This window comes from Macaca thibetana, chromosome 4 (genome assembly GCF_024542745.1).
Source record: "Macaca thibetana thibetana isolate TM-01 chromosome 4, ASM2454274v1, whole genome shotgun sequence".
Taxonomy (NCBI): domain Eukaryota; kingdom Metazoa; phylum Chordata; class Mammalia; order Primates; family Cercopithecidae; genus Macaca; species Macaca thibetana.
Window position 1 is genome coordinate 9,574,044 of NC_065581.1, and position 15,204 is coordinate 9,589,247.

General features: G+C 35.8%; 1 protein-coding gene across 1 annotated transcript in view; it reads right to left on the reverse strand.

The window, feature by feature from the left end:
* Positions 1 to 709: 709 nt before the first annotated feature.
* Positions 710 to 15,204, reverse strand: part of LOC126952358 (uncharacterized) — a gene marked incomplete at its 5' end in the record, with an annotated part of 317,885 nt that continues 303,390 nt past the window's right edge. Inside the window, 3 exons of the mRNA XM_050786815.1 lie at positions 710 to 747; positions 2,818 to 2,905; positions 14,721 to 14,927. Coding sequence (XP_050642772.1) covers positions 710 to 747; positions 2,818 to 2,905; positions 14,721 to 14,927 — 333 coding nt within the window. The remainder of the gene's footprint in view (positions 748 to 2,817; positions 2,906 to 14,720; positions 14,928 to 15,204) is intronic.

A 15,204-nucleotide genomic window follows, 5' to 3' on the forward strand; every position in this document is an offset into this window, starting at 1 on the left:
CTTTTCAACAAAAAGAGAGGATTCATGAAAACACAGGTCAGTAAATTTCTACACACCAAACACCTATGTGTACATATAATGTTATAAAAGATGTAGACAAACTCAAGTGTTGAACCTGTTACTTAGTACTTAGTGCCCAGTAACAGAAGTTCAATGGCAGGGAAAACAAATACAGAAAATCAATAACAGTAACAAAATAAACTCTGCAGACTTGTATTTTAGAATATTGAACTCATGCTTTGCAATAATGTAGTAGAAGATGCCTCGGATTAGAAAATATACTGTGGCCATGGGCATTCTTCAGGTGCAGAAAATATTGCTTTTCTTCACTCATCCTTCCACTGGAGCCACCAATTTCCTAAAGGAAACCCGTAAAAGGAAAAGTATCAATGGATTGATTGCTGATTTCTGCATCGCTCATTCAATTCATTCATTGAGCACATGAAACATAAATTTAAGTGAAATGTGACATGTCCGTTTATTCTTTCATTCAACAAAAATATACTGAGCACTTATTAATTCAGTACAGCATTAGAAACTGGGGAGGTAACATTAAATAAAGTAGACAATGATCCCTGCCTTCGCAGGCCTTAAATTTTAGTGAGGAAATTATAAATAGAAATGATAGACCTGCAAAATTGGCAGATATTTACTTTAATTCAGTTAAGCAAATGGCAGGACTTTTGATTTACTGACTTGATTTAAGAATTTAGTGAAATACAGCATAAGATGCAGAAATCTGCTTCTATATATACAGTTGTTCCTTCTCTTTCTCAGAATATTTTGTGCTGATATAGGTCTATCAGAGAATTTGTTTTAATATATCTAGCCCCGTTTTTTCTTTGTTTCTTTGTGTGGACTTCTTTATACTGTAAATAAGAGCAGAATAAAGAACCAGCCCCAATGCTATTGTTAGGCCTCCTTCATGCCATCTTTCCGACATCAAATGTTTACTAAGCTCCCCCATAGTACCAAACAGTATTCCAAGTTCTGTTCATGCGAAGATGCATTTTTAAAGTTCTCTGTTAACAGGTTAACTCATGCTGTAATGGGAAACAAAAGTATGTAATTAATTTTACTTAACAACTGTGTTAAGTAAAAGTAGAGGTAAATATATGGTGATCAGAGATATGAGTATTAATATTTTCAAGAGTGGAGGAGAGGAAGGAAGGAGATCAGTGATAGCGACATTTAAGTATCTGAAGGAAGATTCTAGTTGTCTGAGGTGAGCAGATGTGATAATTTAAACTTTTTTTTTTTTTTTGAGACGGAGTCTCACTCTGTTGCCCAGGCTGGTATGATCTCGGCTCGCTGCAACCTCTGCCTCCCAGGTTCAAGCGATTCTCCTCCCTTAGCCTCCTGTGTAGCTGGGACTACAGGCACCCACCACCACGCTGGGCTAATTTGTTGTGTTTTTAGTAGAAACGGGGTTTCACCATGTTAACCAGGATGGTCTCAATCTCCTGACCTCATGATCCTCCTTGGCCTCCCAAAGTGCTGGGATTACAGGCGTGAGCTACTGTGTCCAGCCAATAATTTAAACTATTAAAACATGTTTGGAATATTTATTAGTTTCTGTAAAGTTAAAATCTGTTGACAGAGACACTAATGTACATTGATTGTTCTTCAGTAATAGCCATAGAGGATAGAAAGTGTTGATAGTATATATGTTTGATAATTTCTGCCAACAGAGGGAACACACTGTGTAATCTTTAATGCAAACTTCTTATGTTACACTGACAATATCATAATAGACAATGACTAAAGCTGGGAATTGAAAAATCACTAGGATTGGATGCATTCACATGTTCTCTAATTATTGGTATCTATTTTGACCCTTCTAATAAGCACTGCCTTCTGTTTCAGAGCTACGACTGAAAAAACACTTCTCATCCTCCCTTAAATGTGCGGAGGAAGGTCAGGGAGCTGAGATGTCCCTTATACAGTGGACAAAAGATTCTTAATGATGCTGGACTTTTTATGACCATTGAACCCTCTTATGGTTAATTGTCGCTTTGTGATTATCTGATACCTGATCTTCAGTTGACAGAGAGGAAAGCAAGTGAGTAAAGGGGAAAGGAAAGAGATTATATGAGGACCAGAAAGGGGGCTGTGCTACTTTGAACCCTTTACAAAGAATTGTGATTTGGAGCAGCCCAAATCTGAGCCAGCCAGTTTGGGCTTGGCGGTTGTTATCCTAGAATACAAAAGTTATACACACGAATGAACTCATTTAAGTGACCTGATTTTTTGTTGTTATTTAATTCCTTCCATTTTTCTTTAAGTTCCTTCTAGAGAAAAAAAAAGTGAAATTTTTAAGCTAAATGAAGAGGAGGGGGAATTTATTTAGACTTGACCTTACTATTTTTTAGCCATCCCTCTGTTTTCCTCTTCATGAAAGAATACCACTGTGAAACAATGTTAAAAATGGCGTCCTGCCCTTTTCAACTTCCAGAGTAGCCAAATAGTGCTCTCTAAACTAGCAAAGATTAAGATGGTTTCTCCTCTCTCTGAAAACATATTTGCAATGACCTTGACTTCTAGGTGTTCTTTCCAATACCCATTATTGACTTTTAGTCAACTGCATATCACAAGGCAGTAGGGTTGAAAAGGAAGTTGAACTTAGTCTTCTCACCATGAGTTGTGCAACATGGAGCGTTAGAAAAACAAGAAGAAAGAAGTAGCACTTTGTGGCTCCTTCACAGTTGATGCACTCATTCATAGTAATGAGCTAAATATTTAATCAGCAAATAAATACCTTTTAATTTTAATGGGTTCTTTTCATGTCTCTCAATTAAATGTCAAACGAGTCTCCCAGGATGCTGTCCATTTCACTTATATGCTCCTGAATAGCTGTGATCACTTCACTGTGGACGAGCTTTAAGCCACTGATATCACCAAACACCTGAAAAGTTGTGACAAATGGGCACATGTTTATTAATGATGTTTCAAAGAAATATTTAGGTGGAATAAACAACTGTTAATTCTTTCCTATTTTTCTGTTGGAATTGTAGCTTGGAAGTCCCCTGAAATGCCTTATGATTATCCTAATTCCACAGTATAACAGAAGCTTATCATTTAGATTTTATGGTTGAGTTTCACTTCTGACATTTACAGTAATGTTATAGCAACTCTGTCCAATATCATAATATTTGTATAAATATATTTAGTAGTATAGAAAATGGGATTATAATTAACAATTCAAATATGTTTGAAAAGTTATTTTTTTCTAATTCTACTGAAATCTAAAATCAAAAACAAGACTGGAATTTTCTTTTGTGCCTTGAATAACTATTGTTTGATTAAATGCATAGAAATAAAAAACTGGGGAAAATAAGGGATAACATTCCTTTTAGTAGGAACTCACTGTGCCTAAGGAAGCTCTCTGTCTATACAAGACTATACTTGAGACAACGAACAGCTATGCCAACATCCTGCTTCCCTTGTCACACACAATTTAGGTTTATTCCTGGACTGTTTAGAATAATCACCAATTTCACTGACTTCATACGTCTCTCCTACCTCTTGAAGGTATCTAACATTTCCAAGCATTCTGCTGAAGGATTGTTTTCCCCTAGAATTTATGACCTCTTGTACCAAAAGCCATTCAGATGAGAAAGGCGGGAGCCACATCTACGTGCACTTTGGCAAATTGAATGTATTTTTCTGGATACCAAAGGGGACATAGGCTTACCTGACAAGCCTCTTTTTCTTTTTTGGAGGTTGCAGAAGCCATTTTTCTCTTTCTTTCTTTTTTTTTTTAAATATACTTTAAGTTCTGGTGTACATGTGCAGAATTAGAGCTACTCTTCCATCTCCTGATGAGACTATAAATCTTAAAGCCAGCCAATCATAAAGCCTCTCTCCAGGGTGAGCAAATGGAGAAAAAGAGTACTGATTGAAATACCAGGAAAAGAAAATCTTCCAAGATAGCGAGTAGAAGGAATCATAAAAGCCTGGATCAACGTCATTTTATGAAGAAAACATTCTCAAGAATGAACCAATGTAGATGAAAAAAAGAAGAGAAGAGATTTGATAATTTTTTTTAACTTGAGTCAAAATCCCATCAGAATAGCTATGGTACTTCCCATTTATATGAGTTAATAAATATCCTTTGTGATTATGCAGAAATACATTAGGTGTTTGATATATACAACCAAATAATGTTGAGGAAAATTTATCTATCCTGAGACAAGAATCGATAGTATATTATGGTATTTGAACTTGTAAAGTCATTTTCCATTACTGGCTTCCCTGTCATTCTTTGTCTTTCTTTTTTTTTTTTTTAAATTTGAGACAGAGTCTGGCTCTGTCACCCAGGCTGGAGTGCAGTGGCACGATATCCATTCATTGCCACTTCTGCCTCCTGGGCTTAAACAATCCTCCCATCTCAGCCTCCAAATTAGCTGGGACTACAGGCATGTGCCACCATGCCTGGCTAATTTTTTGTATTTTTTGTAGAGATGGGGTCTTGCTATGTTGCCCAGGCTGGTCTCAAACACCTGGGCTCAAGCAATCTGCCCACCTCAGCCTCCCAAAGTGCTGGAATTCCAGGCATGTCTGTCATTCTTATCAACTATCTTTTGCATTTACTCTTTATTATACACCTCTCTATTTCTTGGTATGTGATCTTTTAAAGCTTAAGTTTATTGGGAAACATTCTGTGCACCACGGTATTTATTTAGATGCCTTTTCTTCTTTCTTATCAAGACTATCTAATAATGCAAGCCAGAGTTACAATTCTAGAGCATTTTCCAAGGTTCTTGAAATGCCTTCCCTTTTAGATCCATCATGCCAGTTCTCTGAACTTCTGAAATGCCCTTGTGAATATTAAATTAAAGGGTGCTCAGCCTTCACCAGGAGTTCCACAATGAGAAGGTCACTTTCTCCTCAGTTTTTTGTCATTTACAATCTTTCTTTGTTGTTGAGAATTAGATTCAGAGTAACAACCTTAATCATCACTTTATTATCTAGAAAACAAACTGTTGGGATGTCTCCTTACTCAGTAGTAGCTCTTTATTAATATGAATTCTTTAAAGAGTCTACAGTGCTTGGGTAAGAAGGAAGCGGGAACAAGAGTGGTTTTGTTTGCTGGAGATTTCAGAAACTTTCCAATTCTCATCTGGATGAATTACCTGGAATCATTTTTCTACCTGGTTGTACATCAGCGGGGACATGGACTAGAATCACACAGCCTTCCATGTTACTCTGATTTTTCTAATTTGCTCCCACACCTATAATTATTCCCCCTTGTCCTCATCACAGCTGCCACCATAATGTATCAAAAGTCTACTTGTAAAAAATGATTTGTATGTATGTGTGGTATACATCAAATTAGCAAATTTGGCTTCATGGCTTTGGGGAAGATGAAATAAACACATAACTACCCTCAACTGTAATTCCTAAGGAAATTTATTAATTGTCATTTCTTTTTCAAAATTTTGAAACAGGATCTTGCTCTGTCACCTGGGCTGGAGTGCAGCACAATCACAGCTCACTGCAGCCTCGACCTCCCCAGGCTCAGGCGATCCTCCCACCTCAGCCCCCCAAGTAGTTGGGACTACAGGCATGCACCAACACATCTAGCTAATATTTTTATTTATTGCAGCGGTGGGATGTTGCCCAGGTTGGTCTTGAACTCCCGGGCTCAAGCAATCCACCCTCCTCAGTCTCCCAAAGTGCTGGGGTTGCAAGCGTGAGCCACTACACCCAGCAGATTGTCATTTCTAAGTTAACTCTGTGTGAAAAAGTTCATTTTCTAATCACTACAATGTGATTATAAAGAAATCTTAGAACATTTTAAATTTGTATTAGTTTGTGTAGTCATTTAAGTGATGTGTGCTAAAAATACACAAACAACATTGTAGTCATACTTATTTTGTTTTATGGATATTATTGATTAATAGGAAGAAATGTGGCTAGAAAATGAATATTACTAACGACTGAAATCTTATGACAAACTTGTATTTAAATGGGTCATGCTTAGAAAATAAACAAAAAACAAACCTAGTCATGTAGTCTCTTTCAAAGGTAGAAAAAGACAGTGAATGATGATATCTATGTGGTTTCATATTTTAAATATAGCATTATCTCATTAAGTCATAGAAGTATAGTTTGGTTTGGGTGACTGCAGCCAAAAAGACTATCGAAATATTGGGTAAGTTTTCCATTCACTGTAGTTTTGGTTATACCTTTGTTCATACTTCAGGAGGGCAATTCAGATACACACAGACACAAACAGATGTAGCAGATATTACATACACACACATATAAACATCCTTTTAAATTCTCATATTCTTTAACCTAGTAATTTCACTGTCAGAATCTACCTCTGAGAAGTAATATAGGGTATTAATGAAAACTGCGGAGGAAAGATCTCCAAATTCTATCCCTCCATAACAGCAACAACAACAACAAAAGTGGGCAAAAGCTCAGAATCAACTTTTTTGGAGGAAAACTGGATCCAGCACTCTCTGTGGCTGAGGCCGAAGCCACTGAAGTCTTGATTAGCCACTCAGGACCTCACCACAATGGTGTGAGGGATTTATGATTGTGAACTAATAGAATACAAGCTTGAAACACCGCTGTGTCACTGCCAGACAGTGTGACTGGAAAATAACCTCAGCAGAGACCAAGAAGTATCTTTCAGCCCATGCCAAGGCCATGCTCAATGGAGACACCCATAGCAGTGGAGGCAATAGCACACATAAGCCCTTGTCTTGTGCTTGAAGCAGGACTGGCCCTCTTTGATGTAAAGAATCATCTGCATTTCTTAAGACATTTTCTAGCTAAAACAGGCCTTAAGAAAGAGATAGTTAATTGGTTGCTAATAAGGGTAGGTATCTTCTCAAGTGTCTAATTGGAAAAATGAAATTTATTTATCATTGAGCTGGTGGGATGGCTCAAATCTAGCTGCCGAAAATACGCAATATTGATAAAGTTTCAGTGAGAGGCCTTTATAAATATGGTTAGGGAGATAAGGAGAAAAAATAAAATAGACACAGAATTCTGGTAGTAAATTTTGATTTCATTTGCCCGCTTAACACTAAGATGTATATATTCATAGCACTAATTAACTGATTGCGGCAAGACATCAACATTTGGAAGCCTGATACAAATCATGATGATTCCGAAATGAAGTGGAAGTATCCCTCAATGAAATTCAGATTGCTACCCCTGATTGAAACTATAGAGTTCAAAAGTAGTACTAGAAATAATATGACATTGTATAAGTTATAGGTTGAATCATCATCATTTTAGAGAAAGGATGTTTTCAATTTGAAAACGTAAAGCACATAGGTTAATTTCCTTGAGGGGTTAATTGAACTCAGGGCCGACATTGGGATTTATTCCCTGGAATTTAGGGATCCTGGGTGTCGGTGGTGGTGGCTCTGTTGATCATTACAGCTGTGAAAATTATAAGCCAAAGCACGCAGTCCTTCCATTTTTGCAAAAGTATACTTTACTTGGTTGTAAACTATTCAATATTCTTAAGATTAAATATCTGAATATTGCTTCTGAAAGAGCAGCTGTCAGCTCAAATCTAAAGTCTAGTTTGTTTACTGGCTGTATTTTATATCCTTTAGAAAATGACACAAAATGGCAATAAAATCATTGTAAGTATTCTACAGGGGAATATAAATGCCCTTTGGTTACAGTGTACATATCTTTATACGTAATTCTAGTTTATTTTCCCTAGAATTATGTTAAATATGTAAAAAGCCTTTTCTCATAAAGGTAAAAATGCTAGATGTTTTCAAGTTGTAATTCAGCATTAGTGTCAAGATTGCTTCAGAAAATAAGCTACTGTTACTGTTTCATTCCTTTTAAGTGTCGCTCAGCATACTATATGCAATTTTGCACATAAACTTATATGATTTCATGTTTGGGTTTCAGAAAATGTAAGTGGGATTAAAAATAATTTATAGGAAACAAATATTTTTGAATAACTGATTCTAAGCACCTGGATTTTTAACATTGTTTTATAATATTATTTTAAAATAATTGTTTCAAGTAATTATGGAAGAATTTGTTCCATAGACTGTAATGAGAAACTAATATTATCTATGAATTTCAAAAGAGAACAATCAATATATTAGTAGATCTTAGATTAATATTAGCATAATTCCAAAATGCACCAAAATATTTTCATATTTCTATATATAAATATAAGATATTTATAATACTTTGTAATAACCCTAAACCTAATCATAACCCTAAACATAATCATATTATAACCCTAAGCATAATTGTATCTTTTTATATCCGCATAGCACACATATATATAACATTGCTTTTCATTTTGCTTTTTTTGATGAGCGAATTATTTTCTACCTTATTAGAAATCAGTATTAGGCAGTCTTGTCAAATGGAATCAAGATAAAAATCACATATTCTGAAAATGCTCACCTCAAGCATTACCTTTTGGATGCATGGATTTAAAATATATTCATAATGTAAATACTCAAAACGTTTCCAAATATTAAGATTAATAAATTTGAAAAGCATGAAAATATTTTTTTCACATTTAGAAGGTCACCCTTCAAGATGTCTTTTCTGAAATCCAATTCAGTAACAGAAAAATATACAGAATTCAAAGGGAATTCTGATTCAAGTAAAAACATTCAATCTTTATCAATTATACAATAGTTTCCATTCTTCAGTTCTACAACGTTTATGTTAGACATTTAACCATACATTATCATTCATATATTATATATATTCATGTATCATTCATATATCATATATATTCAAATTTTGACTGCTTCTTTGCATTTATAACTTTTAAACATTTCTTATGAGTTAGAATCCAAGAAAAGTTTTCTTATTCAATATATGACACATATATTATTTCTAATGAACATATGAATACAATAATAGAACAATCATTTTCTACAGCTTTCAGAAGTCCTAGTTATTCAGGGATTTAAAGGAAATCTAAAATATCAAAAATTATTTTATATATAAGAATATTTTTAAAAATATGTGTCTTATTCTTTTTCATGAATGTATAAATTAAAAATATAAGATCCATATAAAGCAGGAATCATTAATGATTGATTACCTCAAAAGATAACATAAACGAAGTATAGAGAAATTTAATATTTTGTAAGATTGAACTGTAATGCTTCTATAGCCTGTAGAATCTCTAAAATATTTCTAACAATTACATCTTAAGTTGCAGTAAATGGAATCAAAAAAGACGTCATGATTTTCTAAGGACACCAAACATAGCTATAGTAAAATTCATGTAGTCACTAAAAGTTAATATTTTTGCGTATTATTAAAATAACTTTTAAAAACAAATAGTTGCGTTTACTAAAAATATGTCTGAAATCTAATGTAGTCATTTAAAATTTACAGTGTGCTAGGTTTTGAAACAAACAGAACTGTGATTTTTCCTTTTCAGGTTACCAATAAGACAAATAAAATGATAAACGCAGCCTGAGGTAAGACTCTTCTTGCTTCACTTTTATGAAAAACTAACCATTTCACAGTGAGTTGCACTGACCCAGTTATAATGGGCAAAAAATCACTTCTTTTGACACATGCATATGGGAATAATTATATTGTCAATTAATTTTCAAAGGGAGCTAAATGCCTGTGTATATATGTAAATGATTAGGAAATATGTCTAAGACTTTTCATGAGGGTGTGACAGAAAAATGTCTTACAAGTGGCATTATATTCTAATACCAGTCTGATCATGGAATTCTACTTTGCTTTTGCATTCTTTTGTTTACATGTTGCTTATAATAAGGTCTGAGTTTCAGATATAGCAAAATGCTGACCTTTTATAATTTAGTTAAAATAGTCCATCAATCATTCTTAGTGAAAGGAAGAGGCAAAATAGTATCAGGACCTTATTTTTTAAAAAATAGAAGTAGCAACTATGAAGTTTGAATTTGAAAACCAGAAATAAAGCATATTAGTATACTTAAATTTTTTGCAATATTTTATGCAAATCCATAATCATTGTTATTACTGTTTTTTTATCTTAATGTGCATTTTTGATATTATCATGTGAGCAAATGTACCCAAAGGCCATACTGAATCTTCCTTTGCAGGTGTCGTGCACAAAATATCAAGTGTTCTAAATTTGGTGAATGAAAATGTACCTTTCTTCTATTTTGTATAAATAAATTCACACCAATATTAAATCCAGAGCAGCCTAAAACTACGCACAGTGGGAAACACATGCATGGCTTTTTTCCTTCCCATGTGCAATGACTTTGAACAAAAGGAAAAACTGATGGGGTAATTTTCTCCCTGAAAATATAAGATATCATTAACAATTTAAATTAATTAGATGAATGTTGTCCAAAGGCACCAATTTTTCTGTATTTTTCTATTGATTTCTCGTCTATATTATTGCGCAACTTCTTCCTCTCTCTCTTAATCTTACTCTTTCTCTCTCTCACACACATATGCACTGCAAATTGGTCATTGTAAAATATAGATATGGAAAATTCCAAATACACTGAACTATCTTTTCTGGAAGAAATCAAAATAGAAGAGTGGAAGCTAAAACATTTTCGATTATTCGTCATGAGGTCTTGCCCTGCAATTCATCAATTCAAGGACAAAATGTGGTTTCCGTCTCTCCATTTATTCAAAGCTTCATGCAGCCTTGCAGGAGAGTCGGTTTCATCTGCTGTCTTGAGAGAAATAAAGTTAAGGTCCAGTCTCTCTACACCTGCTCTTTGCACTTGTGGTCACTTGATTGCATGGGCAGTAGGAAAGTCCAGAGCTGAGTAAAACCCACCTAAGAATAATACTGTGTTTCGGTTTTTTTCTTTTCTCCTTTCTTCTCCTGCTGCTTTCTATCAGCCAAGCACTTAACAATCACTAATTGGTTAATCTGTTATTTAGGCAAGTATTAATATTCTAATTTTGCAGACAAGGAATCAGGCTTCCTGCTGTGTATCCCCTGGCCCTGGGTAAGGAGTGCTTCAAATGGGAGATTCAAAGTAGGTGAGCCTGGTCTCCTGAGACGCAGCTGCTTGCCTAAAGCCGCGCAGGAGGGCTTCGCGGAGCCTGCGTTAGATCGCTCGGTTCCTGACTCCCAGTTCTCCGCTCAGACCACCAGGCGACACTGCCTCTAATGACAAAAACCGTTTTCCCATTCCACCCCAACTAATGCTCCAAGGACTTTCTTAATTGCGACTGATACCCTGGGATTGGGAAGCTTATTTGTGACTTGATGAATCTGCACCAATCTTGCCTGGGTTTCTAGGTTTTGTAGCACTAAAAACTTTAGGGTAACTTTGTTCTTACAAAAATACCTCAAGATAACACTACCTATGGAACAAAGAGACAAAGCATTGCTCTGTGGAGAGGAGTTGGAATCCATGGAGCCTAGAAAGGCTGATAAAAATAGAATTAAAGAGAGGCGCTCACTGCTTGGTCGTCCAACGACCATCTCTGACAAACGGTGGAGGGGATATTTTACAAAGCAAAATATGTAGAACACGGTAAAAGTTGTATCTTCTTAGGTCACAAGCCTGGATGAAAAACATTATGAACACATATCTGTAGGAAATATTGCTTGTAATGTGATTTCTATTTCAGACAAACGAAATCTGACCTCTTTTGTGCAGGAATTATTCTTTTGCAAAAGCATAGTTGTCTACACAAATTAAACTTGAAAATAATTTGCTCCAAATCCAAAATGCTAGGTGTTTACTGAGGAAAAAAACATAGAAAATGTGAATATATGACCTATATTTCATATCAGAAGTAGGAAAGCCTTAAAAATCACTCTAGTTCCCAGTTAGAGCTGTGTTAAATGCAAAAGGAACTTAGAGAACTAGGTACCCTATTTAAAAACCACCATAAAGCCTTCAAGAATAGAGTTCAGGTTATAAGGGTGAAGCAAAACCTCATTCATTTTTGTTTCATATTTATTGCCATATCTAATTTGTAAAGAAATTAGGCCCAGACACAGCTACCTACTTCTTCCATTATCAGAATATCCTACCGAAATATGGCATCAGTCTTACAGGTATTTTTAAATACCTCTAAGTCACTTCCTAATTCTAGGTCACTTAATTCACCGTGGCATCGATGGTAAATATCTTCTGGTGTCTATTATGTAGCGTAAATTGGAATCCAGAAATTCAATGCAATTCAATAGATATCTTTAAGCACCAACTACATACAAAGTACAGAGAAAGGAAATTCAATGATTGAAGGTAGCTTTTGGGCAAGTAGGTGACTGCTTATAAACCATCATTTTAAAAAATTAAGGGATATTTCTTTAATCCAGAAAATATAATCTACCCATTTGCTGGTATTTGATATTTCTTTACAATGCACACATCTAGGGAAAGATAACAGAATGGGTTTTCTCACTGAGGTTGCAAAAGACCAGTTTTAAACCCCTTCCAATGTTAAGTTTTGTAGCTCGAAAGCCCAGGAATAAGCCTGGCAGAACCTTTCAGAGATTAAGAAAGAGCAAAAGGAAAGCAGGAAGATTGGTAAATAGCCAGACAGATAAGAAAATTTGTCTAATTCTCAGTTTGCTCTGGGACTGGTATTGTTTTATGGTTCCTACCCTCTAAGAGACACAATGTAACACTGGAAACAAGTTTGGAAAGGCTGAAGAATAAAATATAATATTGTGACAAGTGCTACAGAAGGTACAAACTGATTACACCAATTTGAAAGTGCACTTCATAGGTTTCACAGAGCAGGGGACAGATAAAGTAAAGCCAGTTGAATGCCTGCTGGAATTTCAGTTGAGCATAGGCTCCTACCAATGCCCAGCTGTTCTTCCACCATTACCATCATATAAGGCAATGGTGTGGAAAACACTGGCAATAAAAGAGTCAGACGGGTCAATAACACCTGTTGCCCCACTGCTCAGTTCTTCCAGAAGTGAGTTTATTTTATTTTTAGCATAATGTTACTATTAGTACTTGAACAAATATTTACAAGTTCAGTGGATTTAATTGTGCATGATTCGTAATACTTTGCAATCTTTATTGCACTTTTTTTTTTAACAGCTAAAAGTACTTTGCAGATGTTATCTCATTAATCTGCCCCAAATCCCTATGAGCCAGGTAGTATGAGTATTCATAACCCAGTTTCACAGATAAGGAAATAGGCAGAGCAGTGGGAAATGACTCAGCCAAGGTTATGGAGTAAATGAAGAAGTGAGCGAATGGAAGGGTGGTGGTGATCGCTCTGTTCAGGGGACTGCAACTGCCTTACACCTGGGCTTTCTATTCGGGCCCCAAGGCTCTAGGATCTACAAGATATTTTGTAGCAGAAAGGCAGACCACCCGATGCCTCTTCTTTTCCTGTTATTTCAGTGCGTGGTGTACACACACGTTTTAGCACACGCCTATGCAAAGTGTTTTAAAAATGCATCCTTGGCAGTTTTGTTCTGCAAAGAGATTACCTAAGCAAATGTTTCAGAAATCTGAAAAGGATTACATGCAAAAGTGGCAATAGCAGCCTGTGACCCAAACTCCCGAAGTCTTACATTGGATACTGTTACAATCTGCTTACCTGCTGCTTTGCTACAATATAGGCAATTCCCTCTCATACTACATCTTGGTCGGGGCAGAGGAGAGCCAGCTGATGGGATATCGTTTCCCCACTTCTGTGCTTTTCTGAGTAGAGTGTATGTGACTCACTCAAGTACCCAAGCAATGTTGTGGGCTGTGATAGCAGGAGGAATAAACTCCCAATCCGGGTGTTTCGCAAGACTGGGTGCTAAACAGTTTGAAATTGCTTGAAGGTTATATTGAAAAGGCTGTTTTAGGAGGACACACTTTCATCAACTTAGTAACAAAAACAACAATGGCTAAGGTTCAAAGGAAAAATGTGCTGGGAATATTAGAATTCCAATATTCTAATATTCAATAGAATATTCAAATATTCTTCCAATTCTAATCAACCAGTATTGCGCCACTGTTAAGTGATGTTTGTATGCCAACAGGACTAGGGAACCAAATGCTCTATGTATCTTAATGTTCCTTCTCCACCACTCTTTATTTCCACCAAATAATAACACTCCTTCAGGATTCACGATTCGAGGGTGATGCTAACGGGACAGACCATGAATTTGGATTCAGAGAATATGATGGATTGCAAGAGATTTTTTTAAAAACTCAAAGTCAGCCCACTGAAAGATCCTGACTTTTTAGGAGAAAACATAACATCAAGATCTTTGCCAAACACTACTTGATGGGGCACATTTCTTTATTTTTAAGATTTTTCTCACAGGGAAAACACAATGAAATGCTACCATCTGATTTATTTTGTGCGAGATCATTTAAGGGAAAGACTGTGCAATTCCTGAGGCATGGAGGTGTTTGTGAACTCCTAGAACTATTATTCACCAACCTGCTAATGTTTACAAACATTGAGTAAAAGTTATTGCAGTCAGAATCCTCAATTATTTAGCTTGATTTGTTTCTTGCCTCTCTTGGACATAGTTATGCACAGAAACAACTTTTTTTTTTTTCTATGTGGTGCCTTTGTTTAGGCAAAAACTAAAACACATCTTCAAGCCCACCATATGTTAAAAACATAAGTTATGATATGTCTGTAAGGTAATATTGAAGCTCACGTATACATATATACATATGCACACACGCTCACACACACACACACATATATATATATATATTTATGGATATGCACATTCAAGCACTACAAAATTCAAGCACTACCCAGCATTTGCATCAGATATTTTCATATATACATACCTCAACAATGGCCCCATCAGGGAGTCTGAGAAAATGGCGGTACAGCTCTTGCAACCCACTGGGATAAATGGTATATACAGATACATGAGAAGTAATATCTCCTGGACCAAGTGCAGACACAGAAATTTCATTTTGATGTTGGAGGTCACAGCTGGAGACACTGGACTTGATGCCATGGCTTTTCCAGATGTAATCATACACTGCCACCTAGTGAGACACAGCCCCCCCAACCCAGCCCCCCAGCCCCAGAAAAGAACAAAAAAAAAATTAATTAACTTCTGGCGAGAGCATAACCGATTTTAAATGATTTTACAATAAATCTGAAAGTCTCTGCCATCTGCAGTGCTTGCACTGCGTTCCATGCATATTTTTATGGCATATATCTAAATAGTGAAGATAGACAAATCCCCGGTGTGTGCTCCATAAAGTTAATTCTACACAGATGAAGCTGTAATTGGCTTCCATATTAACCCAAAGTAGGAAG